Source organism: Sorex araneus, chromosome 9, assembly GCF_027595985.1.
Source record: "Sorex araneus isolate mSorAra2 chromosome 9, mSorAra2.pri, whole genome shotgun sequence".
NCBI classification, from domain to species: domain Eukaryota; kingdom Metazoa; phylum Chordata; class Mammalia; order Eulipotyphla; family Soricidae; genus Sorex; species Sorex araneus.
The window spans coordinates 53,950,117-53,968,491 of record NC_073310.1 but is presented as its reverse complement, the minus strand read 5'-3'; the positions used below and the strand labels follow the sequence as shown (position 1 = coordinate 53,968,491).

At 36.9% G+C, this 18,375-nt stretch overlaps 1 protein-coding gene across 4 annotated transcripts in view; it reads right to left on the bottom strand.

Moving 5' to 3' along the window:
• Nucleotides 1–18,375, bottom strand: part of MKX (mohawk homeobox) — a 79,069-nt gene that overhangs the window by 53,561 nt on the left and 7,133 nt on the right. For all 4 annotated transcript variants that reach the window (XM_004605382.2, XM_055147511.1, XM_055147509.1 and 1 more), the window contains exons 4-5: nucleotides 11,484–11,637; nucleotides 10,731–11,066 (exon numbers count right to left, since the gene is read on the bottom strand). In XM_004605382.2, the coding sequence (XP_004605439.2) occupies nucleotides 10,731–11,066; nucleotides 11,484–11,637 (490 nt within the window). The remainder of the gene's footprint in view (nucleotides 1–10,730; nucleotides 11,067–11,483; nucleotides 11,638–18,375) is intronic.

The window sequence follows — 18,375 nt, the reverse complement described above, 5'->3', positions numbered from 1 at the left end:
TTCAAGAGAGAACGTTTTCAAAACGCTCACTCACCTAGCGCAGGCACTCAAGAGTTCAACCTACCGACTTAAGAATTTGAAATAAAAGCCAATGAGGTATGTGAAAGAATTAAAAGGAATGAGACTCTTGACTCAGGGCCAGAACCACATCTTCAGAAAGTAGGCAAAACAAAAGAAACTCTCCCCTCAAAAAAAAAAAAAAACCCACAAAACATATAAAAATAAACCCTAACAATTTTAATGCCTATTTAGGTTCCTGAAAATTTTCCCAATTTGTAAAGTATGGCATTGAGATGGAGAGGCCTTTATTTTTTATTTTATTAAAAATATTTAATTGAATCACTGTGAGATAGACCCGTACAAAGCTGTTCATGATTATGTTTCAGTCATACAGTAGTCCAACACCCATCCCTCCACCAGTATACATTTCCCAGCACCAGTATCCCCAGTTTCCCTCCCATTGCCCCTATCCCAACCCCTGTAGAGATACCTTTAAAGTTGACTACTTCCTTAACTCAAAAGTCCTTGGCTATTTCCCCTCTCATTACACTGAAATTGAGAAAAATTAGGTATCTGAGCAGATAAAGAAAAAAGGGAGAAAATCAGTTCACACTGTAACTGAATTTAAACATGTCGTCCATAGTTAAACTGAAAAATTGAGGAAAACCTCATATTTCATCAAAAAAAGTTAGCAAAGTGAACAGAATCACTCTTTTCTGGTTCCTCAAAGCTCCCAATTTTAAATGATAACAAGGACTCAAGAAAGAAAACAAGGACTCAAGCTTCCAAAGTCTAAAAAGTACCCAAATTCTGGGCTAGAAGAAAACACATATTTATCCTGAGTAAAAATTTTGTTACATCAACAAGTCAAATTTGACACAGAAAAATACTTGTTTAATTTTAGAAACAAAGTAGGGGCACAGAAGGGAAAAACCAACTACAACTAACCAAAAAAGGGAAAAAAGAAACCACTTCCATATTCATTAAATAGAGTGTCTTGTTATTTTCACAGACAGTAAAACCTTTCTGACATCCTTCTTAGTGCCAGGTTGGAGAGGTGTCAATGAATCTTATTTTGGTCTCTTTGGTGTATAAAGACTTTACAAACCCAACAAAATTTCAAATTAGTGGGAGTTATGTACTTCTATTCCATATATATATGGGGAAAGGGCTCTTTTATGCCAGCTCTGAGTTTGGCTTCGAATTTTATGACTTATTTAGAAACTGGAGGGAACGAAAGAGAAAAAAAAAACCTCTTAATGGAAATAGTGACACAGTCTTAAATACAGTGACATGAACAAGAACTTGTATAAAATTGAACCCGGATATGAATGAGTATGCCAGAGTATCTGCAATGCCCAGAGTACCATAAAATCAGTCACAATGGGTTGAATAAATCAATAGTCTGTCAAGACAGAAAGAACATCCCAGCCGCGACAAAAGTTCATGACAGTTTTATCAGAAAACGATGTAAAATGCACTACAGTTTTACACCTGGAGGAGAAAGAAAATGTAAACATTCTTTATAGGCTTTCTCCAGTTCTAGCATGATGAAAAATAAATGATACTTTTAAAAGTGAAAACTTCGGGGCTGGAACGATAGTATAGCGGGTAGGGAATTTGCCTTGCATTCGGCCAACCCGGGTTCAATCCCTACCATCCCAGATGGTCCCCCAAGCAGCGCCAGGAGTAATTCCTGAGTGCAAAGCCAGGAGTAACCCCTGTGCATCGCCAGGTGTAACCCAAAGAGGCAAAAAAAGAAAAGAAAAGAGAAAGTGAAAACTGTAGAGTTAGCACTGAGTATGTAGCAGAAGAATTTACAAGGAAGAATTTACAAAAATCTGTGGATTCCTCCTCCCCCCTCCCCCCCAACAGATATGAAAATGAAAGGTATGTCCTCTGCCATTGACCCACATCCCTGGCTCCTAAATCTGTTCTTTCTCAAATCCCATGTCCAAAGCTATGTACTAGATAAACATAAACAGTAAGTATCGTTACTTAAAGGAAGCTTGCCAGGCTCTGCCGTGGGGGCGAGATACTCTCGGTAGCTTGCCAGGCTCTCCATAGCGTATTCGATATGCCAAAAACAGTAACAAGTCTCACAACGGAGACATTACTGGTGCCCGCTCGAGCAAATCGATGAGCAACGGGACGACAGTGACAGTGACTAAAAGAAAGTTAATTTCCTGAGTGCTCTATTTGTTGTTGTCACTATTCTACCTTATTCTGCAATGGATTTTCTTTAAACTACTCAATGTTTTCCACTCTTCATGCTTGTATTTTCCTGAAAGGTCACTTCTTCACTTGAAAATAGATTTTGTTTCATTTTATGCCTCCTAAGATTTTATTTTAAATCTCTTAAGCATCTCAGAGTTTCAGGTTTCATTTTCTCCTCTGGTTTTACCATTTTTACCTCCCCTCCCTCCCCCCGCCACTTTTTAAACTTATTCAGGACCATTCTCTTTATATTGTCAAGTTCACAGACAGAGATCACCACATACATATGCGCCTTAAGATGTTCTTTATGACTCAACCAGCAGACAGATGACATCATTGAACACAAATTCATTAAGAAATAGTTATGGATATTGTCAAGCATGATACATCAATAAAAATAAAATTGTCTACTAAAACAAGAAATAACTATGGAACAAATATGTAAAACACAGTGTATCAAATACTAGGGGAACTATAAATGTCATACCACCTCCGGGCCTTAAAGAGCTTTTTACACATTTAAGACAGTGAGCATCAGCACGAAAGAATAACTATAATACAGTTGTATTTCAGGAGCAGCTGTTTTCAGGAACAGCTATATACATTCACCTAAATACAAAATCAGTGTTGCTGACTTTCTTAGATGCTGCATGGAGGAAAAAAGATGCATAGTGATAAAAAATACACCCCAGGATTAAACACAGTGCTAAAGAAAATGGGCACATTTTCTCGCTTGAACTGCTGCCAACTTTCAAATTTGTAAACCACGTTGTTATATGAAGCTCTAAGTCTCAGGATCTATGCATAATAATCTTCAAGCCTTCACATAACAGCAAATAATGAAGAAATATGAATGAAAAGTGACCCCTGAAGGAGCCAGCAAGCTACTTGTGCCAACATCATTCTTTTATTGTTTCTGCCAGCCATTTGTCTATTTTTGTTGCTGTTGCTTTTGTTTGGGCTGGAGCGATAGCACAGCGGTTGGGTGTTCGCCTTTCACGCGGCCGACTTGAGTTTGATTCCTCCGCCCCTCTCGGAGAGCCCGGCAAGCTACCGAGAGTATCGAGCCCGTGCAGCAGAGCCTGGCAAGGTACCCGTGCATATTGGATATGCCAAAAAACAGTAACAATAAGTCTCTCAATGAGAGACGTTACTGGTACCCGCTTGAACAAATCGATGAGCAACAGGATGACACATTGTTTTTGTTTGGGGGCCACAACAGGCAGTGCTCAGGGCTTATCCTGACTCTGGGCTCAGGAATCACTCCTGGTGGGCTCTGGGGAGCATATGGGTTGCTGGGAATCAAACCTAGGCTGGCCACTTGCCAGGCAAGCACCTTACCTACTGTACTTTGATTCTGGCCCACTCTTGCCATTTTTAACAGTAGATAGATCCATTATGTTAGTCCATCTCAACTTTCTAAGTGTGTCTCTGAGGAAACTTTAACTTCAAATATTCAAGCTTAATAAAAATTTTAGGAATTACCTACGTGACTCTTGTTTTGTCACTGACATCGTCACTGACAAATGTTTACCATGTTCAAAATAATTATTTTAAAAAAATTAATTTGTTGAAAGCTTATAACTATATTTCACGGCGAATCAATAAAATTTTAAAAATTAATTTGTTTATTAAGGCACTGTGATGTACAAAGTTATTCGTACTTGAATTTCAGGCATACAACATTCCAGTATCATCAGTGTCAACTTTCCCCCACCAACATCCCTGGTACCCTCCTGCCTTTCATCCTGCCCTTTAACACTCACAGGTTTCTGGTGTTTACGGTTTTTTTTGGGGGGGGGTGTATATTTGGTTTTGTTTTTATTAAACTCACACACAAGATGTTTTCCTGCACAGGTTTTAAGTCTGGTTGTTGTAGTTTGGGTCTCATGCTTTCAGTGTTGTTGGCCTTGTGGTTTAGATCTATACCTGTACCTCTTCTCAATGCATTTTAAAACTCATAGCAACCCAGGCTTACCCAAAGGTCACAATTTCTATACACCATAAAAAGAGCATGGCTTTGAAATAAGTAATGAAGAAAGCTCCCTTTCTTAAAAAGGCTATCAGAATGGCATCCTTCTTTATTCAAATAAGTTAAGGGAAAGTCTAAGATTTTGGCTTGTCCTAAATGGACTGACTTGAGAGAGAGGAAAGGCACAAAAGAAGCGATGGGAAGCAGAAGCTTAGAGCGAGTATACTAGAGCCCGACCCAAGTGCTGTGTCTAATAAGTTAAGGGGAAAGGAAAATTCTCCCCTCATAAATAATGACCTAAATGCTGATCTGAAATTTCACTTATACAGAATACCTCATTCCCAGGTGCTGCTTGGTTAATATCATAGGATATGAATGCAGTAAAGATAGAAGAGGAAAACTTTAGGTACAGTCTTTTTAAGTACCCTTTAAATGTCATTAACTGGGTTGGGGATAGATGGTTTTATTATTCTCTGCTGCAGAATATCAAGTCATTGACATGCCAGGAAAAACATATCTGGAATAATCCAAAAATGGCAAAGCTCAACTCCTTTCACTGAGAACAGAGAAGTGATGATTTGCTCTTCAAGCCCATGTTCACCCTTAAACATGTACCCCACTTGCTTGTCTCAGTTCCTTTGCTTTCTTAATTCCTCTCTGGAGAAGCCTGTGTACTTTCTTGAACATACATTTCCCTCTTTCCTCTCATAGCTTGCTAAGCAAGTTGCATTCAATAAAATTACCTTGCTTCATACACACACACACACACACACACACACACACACACACAAGAATCGGGGCCAAAAAGATAGTACAGTGGGTAAGGTGCTTGCTTTACACATGGTAGACTGAGTTTTGAATCCTGGTACCACATATTGTTCCCCAAGCACTGCCAGAAAATGACTCCTTAGCATACAGTGAGGGGTAATTCCATTGACCCCTTAGCACACAGCCCAGTGTGGCCCCAAAACCTAAATAAATAAGAACAAAGATGTGACAAGCATGAAAAGACAATTAAAGAAGAAAAAAGTAAGTACCTAAAGTAGACATACTAGTCCCCCAAACCCCAAGAGAAACCCAATGTACACAGAGAAACGCTATCCTGAAGAGTTGGCTCCCCTGAAGACTTCTCTTAATAGCCACAAGGGTCTGCTTCGTGTTGCCCCAAACACAAAACCTAAAATTGACAAAACATAAACACTAGAGCGATTACTCACTGCCCAAAAGATTGGCGAGAGCATCTCTTTAATCTTTCTTCTGCTTCGTTTCACTACGGCTCTTCTGATGCACTGCTTGGCACAGAACACAGGCCCTGCGAGCGTAGAGCCGGTCCTGTGTGCAGAAGCGGCTCTTCACAAACACTGTGTGTGTGGAATGCGGACGTGGCAGGGTAACAGGCACAGAAACAGATTGTGTTTCTGGACTTTGAGTGTGTTTGTCCAGATCGACTACATTTGAAATGAAAATGAAATACCAGGGGCCTGGGGTGATGGCTCCTGGGCTGGAGCATAAACTGCAGGCAGAAACCACGAGGTCAATCCTAGCACCCACTGGTCTCAAGAGCACGAACAAGGGAGTATCTCAGGAGCACCCCTGAGTGTGGTCTCCAAATCAAAGTTTTAAAAAATGACTATTAATTCCCCAGTACCCTCCGGTTTACTGAGATTTTTAGCATTTCCTCCTGATAATGCTAGCTTAAAGTAGGAGTATACAGAGAAGGATATAGTTCCCTTTGGGGGGAGGGGGTGCATCATAAGAAGCCAAGAAAAGAAAAGTTTGAAAATAGCATTGAGCTTTTCTCCCTCACCTAAACTTTTTGCTTCTTACATCCTTTTTTCTTCAGTAACTAAACCCCCTAGTTGTTTCATTTTGCTTTGCACGCATGCACTCGTACACACAAATCACATCAACTTTTAGAGTACCATGCACCAAATAAATGACTTATTTTCTCTATCAACCCAAATCTCCATTTCTTCAGGGAGATTAACATCACAATTATATGCAGGGGAGGCTAACCTGATCATTCACACTAATGTAGAAAAGAGTCCTATTCACCTACATGTTTCTCTATGCCAGACCTGTTTAATGTAGAGGGATTTTAGACTGTTGAACAAAATGAAGTTGAAACATCAGGTTATGTGTGAGCAGTTTACATTTATTAATTATCGGCTGGTTGAGCAGTGGGAAAAGCACTGGATTGTACCAGCAATTTGTAACTTGTCACTGGGGAGCTCAAAAAAAAAAAAAAAAAGAAAAGAAAAGAAAAAAGAAAAAACTTTTCTCCTGACCAAGAAGAGTAATTCATGTGACATATTTGAAGATTTCTCTGATTTTTCTACTCATTAGGATTCATCTTAGAAACCATTTCTTTCTCCTTCAGCAAAAAGGAAAATGTAATAGGCTTCCTTATGAAGGTCAATCGAATGCTAATCCAAGGTCAAAAAGGCATCAAGGACAGGCAAGATGGGCTGGGTGGCAGATGGCTTCTTTATAGCTTATCCTAGCTGGAGAATTGAGCTTAGATTCTCTAGGAAAGGGCTGTGGATATTAAAGCTAGAGTCCTTATCTTGGTATCTCAAAAAGATGATCCACTCAGGGGCTAGAAAACTGGATGTCAATTTGTACTGAAGTACCTGAAAATTAGTTGCATTTGGTAAATGAATTGCAATATTAATTTAGATAACAATTCAACAGAGAGACTGAATTTTCCCATGTATTTAGAAGCAACGACCTTTATAATTCTGGTAAAGTTTAGTTCATTGCTTCTGTCAAAAATGTTTTACCCAGTATTTATTGAAAGTCCACAGCCAGGATGCTCCTAGCAGGAGGCTGAAAACCACTTATTATAGAGAAGTAAAATCAACAAACGATAATTCAAAACCACCTGTTTGTATCTATTCTGACATGAGCAGTAATATTTTCATTTAGAATAACTAGTCTGTAATATACCAGGCATCTCCTTCTACAATTCAATAATTAAGTGAAACTCAGCAATATACTCTCCTTACACACACACACACACACACACACACACACACACACTCACTCTCTCACACACTCTCTCTGTCTCTCTCTCTCACATACACATTTGGTTTTTTAAATTTTCATACAAGAAATTCATTTGGCTTTTTTTTTTTTTTGCGTTTTGGATCACACCCAACATTGCACAGGGGTTACTCCTGGCTCATGAACTCAGGAATTACTCCTGGTAGTGCTCGGGGGAACCATATGGGATGCTGGGAATCAAACCCGGGTCAACCGCGTGCAAGGCAAACGCTGTATCTGCTGAGCTATCGCTCCAGCTCCTCATTTGGCTTTTTTATTCTAAGCACTTCATTAAATGCATCATGAAAGAGCAACTTTTAGACAAAAACAGATGAAAAATGGATGAGCTGGTAAATTTTATTTAGAAGTTATCTAGTCTTGATAAAAGAAGGTAAAGTTAAAAATCTTGTTAGTTGCTTTTTGGTAGAGCACATGCTAGCACATGTGAACTCCTCAAACTGATTCCTGGCACACCACACACACACACACATATACACACACACACACGTGAACACACACTAATAATTTTGATACTACTGTAGGGCGGGGATGAGGAAGGAGAATCTGAAAAACTTTATTTAGCTGATGAAAGAAATAATCAGTAGAAATTAAAAAAAACACAGAATGGGTCTATTTCGGAGAAAAAAACAACATTTGCTCCCAATATATGTACTGAAATCCTTCTTTTGCACTTGCTTCATGACCCAACTCCAATTCCAGTCTTACTATCATTCGGTTCCCACCCCCAATTTCATTGTTTTAGTCTGAACTTTAGCAGGCCAATTTTAGACCACTCATCTTTCTTTTTTGTTAGCTGCGTGGGCAACATTTGGTGGTTCTCAGGGGCCAGCAGGCCCTTTTCCAGCAATATTTCAGGGGTTATGGAGCGCAAGGGATCAAACCCAGTGCATTGCATATGAAGACATGAACTTACCACTAGAGCTATATTCCCCACACTTTTAAAATTCTTCATTCACAAAATAAAGACATTTGTTCTGTTCTTTTAAAGTCATACCCATGCATGCACAAAAGAGAAGCTTACGTGACAAGCTGTATTTTTTATTGCTTAAGGTAACTAAATAATAAATTCTTATTTAAAAATAGAACTTGACCTATGAATAGTCATAATGTACACCAAGTGCATTTGGAATGCATTCATAAAAATAAATGCCAAGATATTTAACTTTGAAAAGCATTAGTGATATAGGCATGTTATTTCTTCCTTGACTTTACATGTCATCTCTGAAAAGAACATGCATTTTTAGTAGACTTTCATACTGAGTAACTTTCATAAGCATATGACCTGTTTTTACTGGCCAACACAAAAAAGTATAATAAACATTTTTTTAAAGACCCTCAATTTCCTTTTTCTAGACCTCATCAAAATTTAATTAATTTTTTTCAAAAAAAATCTGTCTTTTTTTTGTCTAATATATATTGTCATATTGTATTCAGTGTCTCTCTACAATTCTAAATTGTTTTTCATGTAACACTTGTTTATTAGTACTTAAGTTGCTCCAAAATCACTATCAATCTCATAAATAAATATATTGATCTTAATGCTATCTTAATCTGATTTGGCAATAGGATAACATTTACATTTTTTGGCTTGCTCTGTGCATAGGGGTTATTCCTGGCTCTGTGCCTAGGGATCGCAGTTTGCAGGCAACTTACCCCCGGTACTATCTCTCCAGACCCAACATTTGCATTTAAAATATACATTTTCCATATTTCTCTGTTCTAGAAAAACATATAAGTAATTCTCTAGAGTTTGAAAAAATTCCAAATAATTTATGTTTTATAATTATTGATTATATGTTCTACTGTGGTCCTATTAATTAGATGTTAAGTATACAGTCTAAGAATTTGCTACTGACTGAATAGCTTTTTGTTATGTCTTTTATTTCTTCCTAGATTAAGTTGTTATCTACAGAGCTAATATCATATTTTGATTTTTGGGAGTTGTTTTCATTTCTGTAGTTAAAGATGCAAACAGCAAATTGACCTCTAAAAATACATTGATTTGGGGCTGGAGCGATAGATAGGGTGATAGATAGATACAACGGGTAGGGCATTTGCCTTGCACGCAGCCGACCCGGGTTCGATTGCCAGCATACCATATGGTTCCCTAAGCACTGCCAGGGGTAATTCCTGAGTGCAGAGCTAGGAGTGACTTCTGTGCATCACTGGGTGTGGATCCAAAAAGCAAAAAAAAAAACCATTGATTTTCTGACTCTTAAAATAATAAAGATTATACACAAGTGTGTACAAAAGAGTGTATACATCAAATTTATTTTATTTTTCAATTTCTTGCTAAATTATCTGAATCATATATTAAAAAGATAAATTTAAATTCCCTTTTAAAACATTATTGTTTATATCTCAATTTCCTTGATATTAAAATTAAAATCCAAATAGAACAACCTTTGTGTAATATTCACCATAAGGTCATATCTATCATAACTACTCAGTAAGTGATCAATCTGTGTATAACAACAACAGTAACAGTGGCCTGGCAGTTATTTTCCTCCTGCCTCTTCTGCAGGTGATGTTATGAAGAAGATAATCTATGTGTTCTCAATCTAGATTTCCTTACTTTGAAAGCTGTAATTATGTCCATCTTAAATGGCATTTTCATGACCTAAACAAGATAAAGATCATGCAAGTCCTTTGTTCTAAAGAATTTTGTCCAGGGACCAGAGATATAGTACAGGGGTTAAGATTCTTGCTTGTCTTGCATTAGGTCAACTCCAGTTTGAACCCCCCCAACAACATATTATCACCAGAGCAGTGCCAGGAGTGATCTATGGCAGAGAGCCAGAAGACCTGAGCACTGCTGGGTGTGGCTCAAAAACGCAAACCAAACCAAGCAAAAACAAGCACTACCACCACCACCACCAAAAAACCCCCAAATCTTGCTGTAAGTATAACAAACACTATAAGCAAAGCTCTTGGGAACTGAAATCAAGATAGAATATTTTATTAAATTCAGTACTCCACCTATAACTCTTGTATAGAAATCAATTCATTATTTCTGAAAAAAAAAACACTGTTATCTAAGTGATTTATCAGTCCTATTTGTGCACCCCAGGTTTAAAAGTAAAATTTCTGAAGCAATTTAAGCCAGACCTACATTTTTTTCTTCACAAAAGTCTTGGTGTCTCTGCTAATTTGTTCATTAATAGTTCATTTTCCATGATTATTAATAATCAACTATTTTAAGAGAATATAATATAAAAGCAAAAATATATAACCCTCTATGAATAAAAAAATTAAAAAGTCCTGATATTATTATTAAGAAGAAAATTTCCTTAGAACTACATCTAATAACAGGCATATTTGCTAAAAGAAAACTTTTCAAACTGAATCATGTTCCAGTATGTGAATAATACAATACAAAACCCATAAAAATATGCACTTATGGTTGTCAAAACAAAGTCCATCTGCTGCAGTTTTTATTGTTTTCAACAAGGTATTACAAGAAGCGCAGACTTACCTGTGCGGTAGACGAAGTTGCCATCCGTTTCTGATGATGAGGGAGACACCAGTTCTTCCTCAAATTCATTGGAACTGAAAGATCCAGAATGGTTCCTTTGTCTTGTGTTTCCCATTATGGCAGCATTTGTGGCCATGACATGTCTCAAAGAGTCGTTAAGGTAACGGTTCAACAAGCTGCTCTTATACTTTGGGGGTGACACGTAGTCCTCATTGGCCCGTGACTCTGGCCTCACCCCAGCTTTTATGACTGAGCTTTCACTTTTAATCACTGGATGGTGAGCTGGATTATTATAACCCCCTTCATTCATGTGGTTTCTTGGAGGATTTTCTCCATCTAAGAGAGAAAAATACCACGGGGTTATACTTACACATACTTTCCCACAACTACCCAACTATCGTATTTCAATTACCATAAAAACAAATCAATGGCATTTTAAATGCACAAAATTATCTTTAATATAGAGACTAATTTTTAGGTTAGAAAAAGTTGGAATCTATATAATTTCTCCCAGTGGGATTTTAATATTATTGAGTTTTACAAAGTTATTTGGACACAGGATAAATCTACAAATAACAGGAAAAAGCTATAATTCCATTGACCATTTATAGTTTTGTACAACTGAGTTCATGCAGAAAAAAGAGCCACTATGACACCATCATGTTTTGTGGGATTAATCTTAAAATAGCAATTGAGGTGAACTTTTAATTATAGAAACAAAGCCAAAAAAGTAAAATAAAAATATTGACAGACCTTCAGAACATGAATCATCACTGCTTACACTTAGTCGCTCGGCGTTTCCTTGAACATACTTGTTGTACAACTTTATTCTTAAAGCCCAACTTAAGTCAGGCTGTCGAACCGTATTCTTAAGTCGACGTCTTGCATTAGCAAACCAATTGGACACCTAAAAAAGTATGAATTTTCAATTAAGAATATAAAAAACTCAGCCATCATACAGTTGTGTTCCTGGACCTCTCTAAACCTCTCTCAATATCACTGATCAATAAACGGTCTTAGACGGAAATAGTACTGCATATTCATGTCTAATCATTCATTTAACAAATATCTAAGCACTTCCTACAAAGACTGAGCACTTACTGCTTCCTTGTAGCTGAAGAAGAGGGCTTCATCAAATTTCCAATCTATTAAGAGAGCAGGATGGGGCTGGAGCAATAGCACAGCGGGTAGGGCGTTTGCCTTGCATGCAACTGTCCCGGGTTCGATTCCCAGCATCCCATATGGTCCCCTGAGCATCACCAGGAGTAATTCCTGAGTGTAGAGCCAGGAGTAAACCCTGTGTATCGCCAGGTGTGACCCAAAAAGCTAAAAAAGAGAGAGAGAGTAGGAGACTGTACAGTAACTCTAATGTTGGAAATAATGGGCTGAGTGGCTCATGTGACATTACCATAAAATGATACAGAAGTCCAAAGGAAGAAGTTACTTTTGCAGGCAACTTAAGACTCCATGAGGAATTATTATTTTTTTGCTTGGGGCCACACTGAGCAATGCTAAGGGTTTACTCCTGGCTCTGTGCTCAGGGATCATTCCTGGCAGGATTTGGAGGACCATATGTGGTGCCTGGGATAGAATCCAGATTAGCAGGGCAAACGCCTGACTCATGTGCTATGGCTTCGGCCCTTCTATTAAAGGCAGACTTTGAATGAGTGTCTGATAGATAGAATAGATAGGGAAGCATTTTCCCACTGGAAAGGACACTGGAGCAATTATAAGAGATATACCAGAGACATGGCAATGGGTGAGAAAGGAGTTAACCATCACCTTGAGTCATCAGACCTGGTCATGCCATTTAGAGAAAGAAAGTTGCAAGGGTGAGAGGATGGGCTTGTCTTGGAGAATGTTTCAACTAAGGTTCTAGAAAAGCATAAAGATGAGAAGCAGCAAGGAAATGAAAACGGTCTCAGCAGAAGCAGCAAGGAAGACCAACTTTGGGTGAGATGTCTAGATGTGAGAATTCAAGCTCTCAAGTGGGGAAAAGAGGGTCAAAAACTAAATTCTGGAAACCACCTGAAAGAGGTAAGAGAAGTGAGAGAAATAGCCTGAGACAGAGCAAGCAGAGAAGTAGGAAGAGAGGGAGAAAGTCAAATAACACCTGCTAGAACCAGAAGGTAAGTGTTTCCAAAGCAAACAGGTCCCAGCAAGGAAACAACCCCTTCCAAACTGAACCAAGTTACTTTCCCTGTTTTTTAACTGGACTTTAAGAGTCTAGAATGGTAACATTCTTTCTATTATATATACATAGATATAACATACTGTATATATATGAAACCTAAAGGCTAATATTTGACTTTGAGAAAAATCAAATACAAAAATAGAATAATTAGATCTTTCTGCCAACTTGTTCCAGAATATGACCCTAATTATTAAAATGGTTAGTGTGGGGAATTCTTTGCACTGTGAGGTCCTTTTCTTTGGTACACACTATAAATGCACATTGCTCAGTCCCTAATAATCCAATGAATTTGTGGTGAGATTCATTCTCAAATGATGTAATAAAATTTTTTAATTACAAAATCAAAACTGTAATATTTCTCTTTTTTTGTACTGATAGGTAAAACTTATTTTTGCTTAGTTTTAGTTTAGTTTCAATTTAGTTACACTGTCTTTATCCATTCATTCATATAGACATGAACATAGATAACAAATATATAATAGTATCTCCTTGTGACTTAAGGGGTGACAACTATCCATTTAAATATATGTTCATTGAGGTAATATATCACCAGAGCATTTCAGAAATCTTAGTTTTCACCAATAGTTTTTCCTCTCAAGCTCTGCTATTACTACTATAATTTAATCTGACTTCGTATGCAGTCTTCTCCAACCTTTAGAGACAATTTCTGGAACTATGTATTAACACATATATGCACACACACGCACACACACACTCACACACATTGAGTAGCTCTTAGGCTTTAGTCATTGCTGTTGAGTTCTAGGAATAGATAAATTTTGTCTATGTACACACAGAATGACTAGCTGTGAAATCTATTTATTCACACCATTCCTCAAATCTTCTGTTCATTGCCAAATATTCATCCAAGTCCTCACCACTTCTAACAAGAAATATCAAAACAATACTTGAAAATTTATTATTAATGACAAAATTATATTCTTTTTAAGTATACAAACATAATGATTCAGTGTTTGTAAATATTGTGAAATAGTCACCACAGTTAAGTCTAGTAAACATCCATATCTATATGTAAATATAAAACTTTAGAGGGGATTAAAAACTTCACATATTTTTTAAAACTTACAAATAAACAATGCAGTATAATTAATGATGATCCTTATTTATTCCTGTATATACACACAATCACATTTTCTTTTTCCATTCATCCATGAATGAAATGGTTAGTATGCTTCTATCTCTTGACTACTGTAAATAATTCTTCAATAAACATATGGCACAATTTTTAAAGATCAATTTTTAAGTTTTCATTTTTTTCTTTACCATTTTTATTGAGGTACCATTATTTGCAATACTCTTAATTATGCTTTTCATGCGTACATAATACATTACTGCACAGAGTGCATGCATATTTTTAAGTTAATGTTTTCTTCAGATAAATATCAGATATCATGATTTTTGTTTGGGTAATCCTATTTACAGTTTTTCAGGCAATTCAATCCTGTTTTCCGTAGTGACTGCACCAATTTACATTCCCATCAACAATGCACAATAGTTCCTTTTCTCCACATCCTCACCAATACTTGTTATGTTATTGTTGATTGACTAATTTTTTATTTATTACTTTTTTTGTTTTGGGGGTCAGGCCCAGAAGTACTCAGGGTTTATTGCCTGTCAGGACTCAGGATTATATGGTGATGCCAGGGATCAAACCTGGTTGGTCATGTGCGAGGCAAGTTCCCTGCCAACTGTACTCTCTCCAGCCCTGCAGACTGGCTTTTAATTCTGTCAATAATTTCCTTTACTTTGCATAAGATTTTATTTCTTCCTTCTCAGTTTCAATGACTTTTTTTCCCTTGCCTAATTCAGGACTTTAATACTGTTGATATCTATCAAAAGCTGTTTTTAAACTAATCTCATAAGCTTGGCAAGCACCCAACCAACTAATATATTTACTCTGCCAGTCCAATATTACCAGAAACTTCCAGTACAATCTAAGGACTGGATGTGTTTACTATCTATCTGTAATGGACTGTGGAAATAGTAAACAAATAATTGGCTTCTGTATCTGCATATATTCTACTTTGCATTTTTCTCTATTTCATAGCTTTAAAACCATTCTATTTTCCAGTGAAAGTTTAGAGAGACCCACAGATGCTGAGAGAGAAAACTGAGATTTTCACCTTACTACAAGTGTGGTGTTTCTCCACAATGACAGAGTAATTATTACAGTAAATTCAGAGAAATAAGCTGACATCTGTCCGCCTTTGAACATACAGAATTAACAAGCTCATTCTCGCCCATTTCACTGAAATAGTCATCAACCCATTTCCATATGATATGGCACAACACTAGGAACATAAAGAAAACCAATTTGAGATTTTGTTATTTTGATTAACTGTAGCCATAATTAGATATCTATCACAGCAGAAGCTCTCAATACCAAGCAGAATCACAGCTGTATCAACATTGGAGGAAATTCTGCAATACAGCAGTTTAACCAAATGTACTTGGAAGTATTGGAAGTATTGCAGGAATGTGAAACTTCTTTAAGAGGAAGAACTGGTAATACTCAAGCATTAAAACATAATCTCAAGCTCCAATCACTCTGTACACCATATTGTGATAATGAAGAAATCATCCTAAGACATTTTGCTTGTATAATTCAGATAAAAAATATTCTAAATATATGCGCATGAACAATGAGATGCAATGAGCCCAGATACAGTCACTAGCTGTTTGTTTTTGTTTCCTGATTTGGGGCAATCCCTAGCAGTGCTTAGGTCTTGTTCCTGGCTTTGTGCTCAGGGATTAAGTCCTGACGGGGCTTGGGGCAACAATATTCGATGCTGAGTATTGAACATGGGTTGTTCACGTGCAAGGCAATTGCCCTACCAGCTGTACTATCTCTCTGGTCACTCTAGCTGTTAGTTTTTATTTTTTGTTTATTTGGGGAGCCACACCTGGCAATGCTCAGGGGTTACTCCTAGCTCTGCACTCAGGAATTACTCTGCGGTGCTCAAGGAACCATATGGGATGCCAGGAATCAAACCTGGGTTGGCCACATGCAAAGCTAGTGTCTTACCTTCTGTGCTATGGTTCTGATCTCTTTAGCTGTTGTTTTTATACAAAATTCCTTGACAAGTTCCATAGCCTGTCACTGTCACTGATATCTCTAGCTGTTATTTTTATACAGAATTCTTTGACAAGTTCCATAGTCTCCAGTAATAAAATATTTAATATTTTTTCTATCTTTAAATATTTTTATATTTGGGGGAGGGTTGGGCCACACTAGGCTGTGTTCAGGGCTTACTTCTGTCTCTGTACTCAGGGATCACTACTGGTAAGCTCAGGGGACCACCCTGGATTGAACCCAGGTCAGTTGCAGGCAAGGCAAATAAATACCTTCTCCTCTGTTATTGCTCTGGTCCCTATAATTCTTATAAAAAGTCATAGTTACCAAGTATAATGAAATGTTTTGGCTGACTATTATCAAAATTCACACACACAAACACTATCTCCCTATTAATTATATAAAAATGCTTTACCATGTTAAGAAAAGTCAAATTAATTTTGCAAGTAATTAATCTTGCATAATTATTCAAGTGAAACATAGGTACTGTAAATTAGAAGTTGATGATGAATATAGTGAATAGAAATGAATGAAGTTGCAGAAACATTTCTTCACATTTCATTATACAGGAATAAACAAAATTTTGGTGTTGATTAATGTCATCAGAGCTCTTACTTCCTAAGGAAAGTACCTTTTGAGATCTTACAATACATTTGCTCCATAATGTTTCAGCTTTTTGATTCTCATCTGTGCGAGAGATTGCTAGGCTGGGTCATATAAATGGTACCGTGTGCCGAGCATGTGGTCGAGCAAGGCAAAAGTAATCCTTATGAAAAGTTTGACACAGAGTTTGACCTTATTGAGGAAATATATCAAGTGCAAGAATTATCAAAATTTGAAATCTTGTAGTTAAGGATTAAAACATTATGCTGATGATCTAACCCATCAAAAACGGAGAGAGGAGATATTGAAACAAATGAGAAATATGGGTTTGAAAGCCAGAATGAAGGCCAAGTCCATATCTTTCTCTAGGTATAAAAATGTGATATACTGAATATCACTAAGTGATTTACATGGTGCTTATTCTGTTGAACCATATCACAAAGCATTAACAATAGCATAAAGATATAGCATAAAGATTCTGTTCTCAATATGTTCCCTACTACGTAATGAAGTTTAAAACTAAACTATCTTGTCAGCTTTGAAGACATTCTCTAGTTTCCAGAAAGAGAAGTCTTGGAAAGAAACCTGGTAGTTACAGTGGAATCTTCCAATTAAAACCCATTCATCCTACAAACATGTATAGATGGCTCATTATATAAAAGATTGTACTGGGTGACATGATAATAAGACTCAGTCACTCTTCTCTATATGCAAGAAGCCTGCCCTCCACAGCAGACATTTATTCACTAGGAGAATCTGGCTCATTAAAAAGGGGTCTAAATTAGAGGGATCAAAAGCTTTATTCAGATCACAGTGTTGTAGTTTTCCCCTAGAAGTGTAAAGTATTTACACAAATCATTTGATTTCCTGTGGAGTCAGAATTTGCTTTGGATGTTTAATGTATGTCTGACTTACAAAGTCCTCATACAGAAACACCTAGAAAAAGTAGATAGGTAAATAGATCAACATGTTTGTATTCATATGTATGTATGTATGTATATATTTCTTCTTGCACAAAATCCCATTATGCCTACTTTAAAATAATTAGATTCCAATTGGATTATATAAGGTCCCTTGGTTATTCTATATTTTTCTTTTTTTTTCACACTGTGTGTCTTTAATATATTTAATTACACATCTCCCCAGTTTCCCCAACAGAAATGTTACAGATTTTTAACTTTATTTTTATAAAGTTGTTCACAATATTTGATTACATTTAATATTTGAACACCAATCCCATCACCATTACACCTTCCCACCACCATATTTCAGATGTTTCCATCCTGAACTCCAAATTCTGCCCCCAAAGCAGAAACAAATAACTTATTTTGGATTGCTTGCTCTGAATAATCCACTAAGAATGATCCAAAAAAGATTTCTTAGAGGAAAGTTTGTGAAGATTGTTGTATTTCACCCAGGAGCCATTAAGCCCTTCTATAAGGGATTAGTAACATGTTGTTTAAGGTTGAGCCTTGTGTGCATAAATATATATATATATACATATATATATAAATATATATGTATATATATATTTCCCCCTAGAATTGGCTGCCTTCTACTTTAAACCCCATCAAAAGTGGTGTGATACTCGGGTTACAGACTTTTTTTTTTTAGCTTGGCTTTGTGTTGCCCTCACAATTTCCATTCAATCACCCTGAGCTTTTTATTTTGCCTTTTTGCTGTGACAGACACAAGGATGAATTTAAACTCCATTCCCTCTCCAAATGCCTCTCTGATGTATTTGCTTATTCTAT